This window comes from Callospermophilus lateralis, chromosome X (genome assembly GCF_048772815.1).
Source record: "Callospermophilus lateralis isolate mCalLat2 chromosome X, mCalLat2.hap1, whole genome shotgun sequence".
Taxonomy (NCBI): Eukaryota; Metazoa; Chordata; class Mammalia; order Rodentia; family Sciuridae; genus Callospermophilus; species Callospermophilus lateralis.
Window position 1 is genome coordinate 115,193,464 of NC_135325.1, and position 5,892 is coordinate 115,199,355.

The 5,892-nt window shown below is 46.5% G+C and overlaps 1 protein-coding gene across 1 annotated transcript; it reads left to right on the forward strand.

The window, feature by feature from the left end:
- The first annotated feature begins 3,713 nt into the window (after nt 1–3,713).
- Nucleotides 3,714–5,084, forward strand: Ldoc1 (LDOC1 regulator of NFKB signaling). Its single transcript, XM_077107164.1, has one exon. The coding sequence runs from the start codon at nt 3,806–3,808 to the stop codon at nt 4,247–4,249; it is 444 nt and encodes a 147-aa protein (XP_076963279.1). The 5' UTR covers nt 3,714–3,805; the 3' UTR covers nt 4,250–5,084.
- Nucleotides 5,085–5,892: the final 808 nt, after the last annotated feature.

Genomic DNA, 5,892 nt, shown 5'->3' on the forward strand with positions numbered 1-5,892 from the left:
CAGATGAAATCACAGGGCAAGAAAAATTGCTTATACCTCTCTGCTGAGTGGCAAAGAATTTGTGGTTTTCTTCAGTTTACCACATCATTCTGCCTCATGAAAAACTGAGTCTAGACTTCAGAAATTAGCCAGTTTGAAAGAGAGGCCTGTTAAGTATTGAACAGCAGAACTAGCCAACACAAATTACCACAGACCACTCATTTATTATCTATAAGAATAGATTTAGATGATGTTAAATAGTTTCTAAAATATATGTAAGTTCTAGAAACCAACCAAGTGTATAAACTCTTACATAAAGAATATGATGAATTTTATTAAAATAACTAGGCAAGAGAAAAAAATAAGAATAATCCTAGTTCAGTTTGATGCACACAATGAATTCTGTATTATAGCAATGCAAACTATGTATGTGAAGAATATATATTAGTCAATATAAGGTATTCATTCATAGAAATTATTCAATTATAGAAATCTCAATTTTCCAGTTATAGTCAGTTTATTGGGCACTATATTTTTCCTGTATTGTCTGAGAAAGTCAACAGAATTGGGTCTCCTTAGTTCTGAGACAGTATATTCCTGAGAAATTCAGGTGAAGTATTATGTGGTCATTAGAAGATAGCTGGTTCTTGGCATCCTACATACTCATGGAGGAGGACATAGAGAAAGTGGGGGGAATGCTAATTTTGAATTTTCAACAGTTCTATGAAGTGATATTTTTATGGGGATAATAAGAGATGTTGAGAATGTTCCTTTTATAACACACTGATATTACTTACTGCAGTTTCTTTTAACCATAAGAATATATCATTCAGTACTTAAAATAATTAAACAAAAACAATTTTAGGCATTTTGGTAAGCTGGAGGGGGTAAAAGACAGGCGAGAGGAAGCTATCCTTCCTCATTCATTTCTCTAAGCTGAGGGTCTCCACACCCTTCCAGATTTGGTTCCTGTAAAAGCAGTACCATTTGTACCTGGTTAAGAAGTGGAGAAGGGGGCTGGGGATGTGGCTCAAGCGGTAGCGTGCTCGCCTGGCATGCGTGGGGCCCAGGTTTGATCCTCAGCACCACATACAAACAAAGATGTTGTGTCCGCCAAATACTAAAAAAAAATAAATATTAAAATTCTCTCTCTCTCTCCCTCTTTCTCACTCTTTCTAAAAAAAAAAAAAAAAAAAGAAGTGGAGAAGGCCAGGAGAGGGAGGGCTTTATGAGAGGTGGACTGAATCCTGGTGGGACCTATAGGTCTCTCTTACAAATATTGTCTCGGAATCTGCTTTCTGCTCCTGGATGCACATTCCAGTACCAGGTGTACCGTGCATGCCCTTTTAGTGACCCAGGCATCAAGTGACATTTTTCACATTTATTTCAAGGCATTTATACAGACTGGCTGCTAGGTGCATACCAGGCAGTATTTAGAACATGGAGGTTGGTGGCAACTAGAAGCACCAGGGCTCACTCCCTTGTCCTTAGGGCCTGTGCTCCTACCTCTCAGTGGGGTCTAAGCCACCCTCAGGGTGTTCCCAGCCAGAATTGTCCTGATAAGTTTAATGAGCTGGAGACCAGTCACAGGGAGTACCTGTCTTTGCCTTCAGCATTTTCACATACCTGTTAAAGGGCATTCAAGGGTCACTTGAGAGGGGGAGGGGGAATGAGGAAGGTGGTGCATAGCTCTGAGCAGGGGGAATGGAGAAGGAAGTGCCTGTAGGACTTGATATTGGTGGGAGAGCCTTGCAGGTCCCTGGAACCCACTTGACATGGAACATTTGTATTCTTTATTCTATTCACATATTATAACTCATCTCTTCCCACTGCTGCTTCTTTGAGCCAGTGATAAGCCCTCTGCTTTCGCTCCCTCCCTCCCCACAAAGTCACTGCTCAGTTCTGGGCACTTGTGACCAGGCCATTCCTGTCTCCCTGGATCTTAGTGCTCCCTCAGAGGGAATATTGTGTGTGTGTGTGTGTGTGTGTGTGTGTGTGTGTGTGTGTGTCTCATTTGGTTTCCTTTCCAACTTTCTGTGCTATGGGGATGTAGGACCAGGCCTAGGGTAGCATCTGCCTATCATCTCACAGGCCTACCTGGACTCACTGGACTCACAGGAATCCAAGACATACAGTTGTTCAGAGAAAGGGCATGCAAATTCCAGTCAGAGAGGCTGGGATGGTTGTATGGCTCTGTCAACCGATGGATCTTCTGATTTTTAGGCAAGTATGTATTAATGGGATCCCAGACTCCAAAATGTCCATCCTTGCCCATGGATAGATACGAGACAGCCCATGTCTACCACAGCATTTGTGCCTTCAGGAGTAGAACTCTGGGTATCGCTTTCTGTATCAAGAAAGGTTGGAGCTTGACACTATTTCTGCCCAGCCAATCCCACCTTCTTTGAACTCCTAATGGGTACCATGGTCAGAAACTTACTTCTGACATTTCCCTTCTTCCTCTTTCATTTCATCGATTGACTATTTTGGAGCATGTGGCAAATACTGTCAGATACCAAAGATAAAAGTGTAAGCAAAAATGAATCCCTGCCTGCTTCCAAAGAGCTTCTTATCTAGTGTGGATAGTCCAGGTGGTTCCGTTCCTCCTATCTTCTATTTTCACCAGTGTGGTCCTTTCTTCTATACTTGGGCGATGACTCTGTTTCTCTCCTCTCTTCCACTTCCATGGGTGATCAATCAATTCTATTGTAAAGGACCAAATAGGATCGCTTCAAAAATATATTTTGCTGTTTTTATTTCATTGGTCATCACCTCACAGACTGAACAGATAGGACATGGTGGACAATTTGAAAATTATTTTTGGACACTTGTGCAGCTACCAGTTCCAATTTTTATCTCAACACCTGCACCCAGAGAGTGTTTATTTGACTAAACATTTATGGAGCCCCTACTCTGGCCTGGGCACTTTTATGGGCCTGAGGGATAGAGCAGCTGGCAAAGCAAAGGCACTCGCCCCATGGGATTACATTCTAAAACTGGAGACAGATCGTGAACAAACTGCTGTATGATATGGTGTCCATTAGATGATAAATGCTATGCTCATCAGCGAAGTAGGGAAAGTGGTTACGGATTGCTGGCATAGAATACACAGTGCACTGGTGGATGAGGTGGTCAGGAAAGTCCTCTCTGAAACCAGCAGGAGAAAGAGTCAAGTAGCTAACTGGGGAGAGAACCTTGCAAAGCAGAAGGAATCAAAGATACAAAGGCCCTGATACCAGAAGTTCTTGAGGTGTGTGAGAATCGGCAAGTAGGACGGTGTGATTACAGCAGAACAGGACATGTAAAAAGGAGCAGGGTCTTATGGGCTGTGGCCAACACATTTTATTCTGAGTGGGAAAGAAACTGGTGGAGAGTTTTGAGCAATGGAATAAAGGGATCAAACTTATTCTAAAAGATTTCTATGCCTATCCTATGAAGAACATGATAAGAAGTGGAGAGTTAAAAGCTAAGGAATTAGTTGAAGTAATCATTCCCCTGCTGCTCGGCCCCCAGCGCTCCCTTTCCTGGACACGCCCTCCAAGTACAACATCTCGGTCACCCGGCCCTCCCCGCCCTGGCCACGCCCCCACGCTAGCAGCACCTTCCCTGGCCACGCCTTTCCTATGGCGCTGCGCCGGCGCGCCTGCGGCCCTAGTGGACTTGTGGGCGGAGCTGGCGCAGCCGCCGGGATCCTGCTGCGCCGCCCTCCCGCCCCTAGCAGCCGCGCGCCTCTGAGGACACGCACTTCCTGCGACGCCTCGGTGTGCACCTTATCCGAGCGGAGCCGAACCACCTAGCCGAGCCCAGCCCTTGCAAGCAGTTCGCAATGGTGGACGAGCTGGTGTTGCTGCTGCACGCGCTCCTGGTGCGGCACCGTGCCCTGAGCATCGAGAACAGCCAGCTCATGGAACAGCTGCGGCTGCTGGTGTGCGAGAGGGCCAGTCTCCTGCGCCAGGTACGTCCGCCGAGCTGCCCGGTGCCCTTCCCCGAAACGTTTAACGGCGAGAGCTCTCGGCTGCCCGAGTTTATCGTGCAGACGGCGTCTTACATGCTCGTGAATGAGAACCGATTCTGCAACGACGCCATGAAGGTGGCATTCCTAATCAGCCTCCTCAGCGGGGAAGCCGAGGAGTGGGTGGTGCCTTACATCGAGATGGATAGCCCCATCCTAGGCGATTACCGGGCCTTTCTTGATGAGATGAAACAGTGTTTTGGCTGGGATGATGATGAAGACGACGACGACGAAGATGATGAAGAGGATGATTACTAGGGCCTGTAGCCTCTTGGGCCTAGAGGGGGAGAGCCCTGCACGCCACTTCCCCCCCTACCCTGCCACTCCTTGAGCCGGCTGTGCTCCTCCCTGCTCTCTGGTCCTATCCCCTTGCCTGTCCTCCTGTTCTCTCCTTTACCCCCCCATAGTGCTTGTCTTTGTTCCAGGAATAGCGCTCCAGTTACCTGCTGCCTGCACTGGGGCTGGGGCTGGGGCTGGCCTGGGCCTTAGCCCTAAAGCGCGCTGCCATCAACTCTGGCCAGTCCCTGTACCCTTGTCCTGCTAGTCTGAACTGTGTCCTGAGCCCCACCAATTGGCCAGGCACCTATTAACACTGACCAGACCACCCACCGTCCTGCTGCCGCCACCCACCCATCTGCCAGGCCTACGTCTGCCCAGAGACCTGTGTTACAACGTTACCACCACCTACTACATCCCACCGACAGACTTCTGCCTTTGGAGATAAGGACCAATATAGACTATACCTGAGTTTGCTACACTTCATCAGACACTGATTTGGACAGCTCACCCACCCCTAAAGGGGCCAGTCTAACCGCCTGGTTAGTTCTCTGCCTACTCCCAGGGTCCTTCCCTGCCCTATCAGATTGCTGCAGGAGCCTGCTGTGCCTGGCAGCCCAAATGTTGACATTTCTTTTCTCTTATGCACTGGTTTTGCACAGCTGTCATTTTTAATTCAGGAATTTCACAGATGTTCGCATTTGGACAAATAATTCTAAAAACAAGCAAATAAACAAAAACAGGCACTTAGCTGAGCTCCTCTATACTTCCTGGAAAAAGCATTTGCATTCTTTTCAATAAACATCAAGCACTACAAAAAAAAAAGGAAAGAAAAAAGAAAAAAAAATGATTGTCTTTTAATGATTAAGTGCTGTCATTGACTTCTGACTCTTATTCTATCCCCATTATTCCCACTGAGATCAGGCACCCCAGTATTTCCCCTCTGTAATCTCTAGACTACAGAGGACAGCAACCTTAGGGCTTTGTAGGAATTCTGGTGCTCCCCTCACCCTGGTATTTCTTAGAACCTTGGTGAAGGGGGTCCTCTGCAGCATCCAAGGTGAGGGTGGCTGAGTAGGTAGTTCATTTTCCCAAACCTGGACACTTTTGAGAATGAAAGGGGTCACTATTAATGATTGCACTGAAACATCAGCATATACCTGGACACAAAAAGTTCCTACTTCTCTGAGTTTTTGGATTCCTTACCACTATTAGGGAAGTTCTGCTCCTTAGTCCTTGCTGTATGTGGGCTGTTGCTGAGTTCATGCTCCAGTTAAATGTGTCAATATAGCACATTGTTTTAATGCTATTTTTAGATGCTTAAGTTACCATTAACTCTTGTATCCTGGGTTAGTGCACCCATAGTGAATATAGCCTCATCTTAGCATTTCTCCTTCTTCAGCAGTTAGATATCCTTAAAATTCTCACTCATTCCTGTGTCTGAGATTCCTGCCTATACAAGTTGGAAAGATGTTTAGTTACCTCTGTACCAGATCTTGTGCTGCTGCCTGGGCTATGTTGAGATCTCTGGATATGGAGGGTTCAGAGGCAATGGAAAGATTGGGTGGGGTGGGTGGTGAGAAGAATCTGCATGCCTTTTAAGTCCACTAACCCAGGTTAATTCA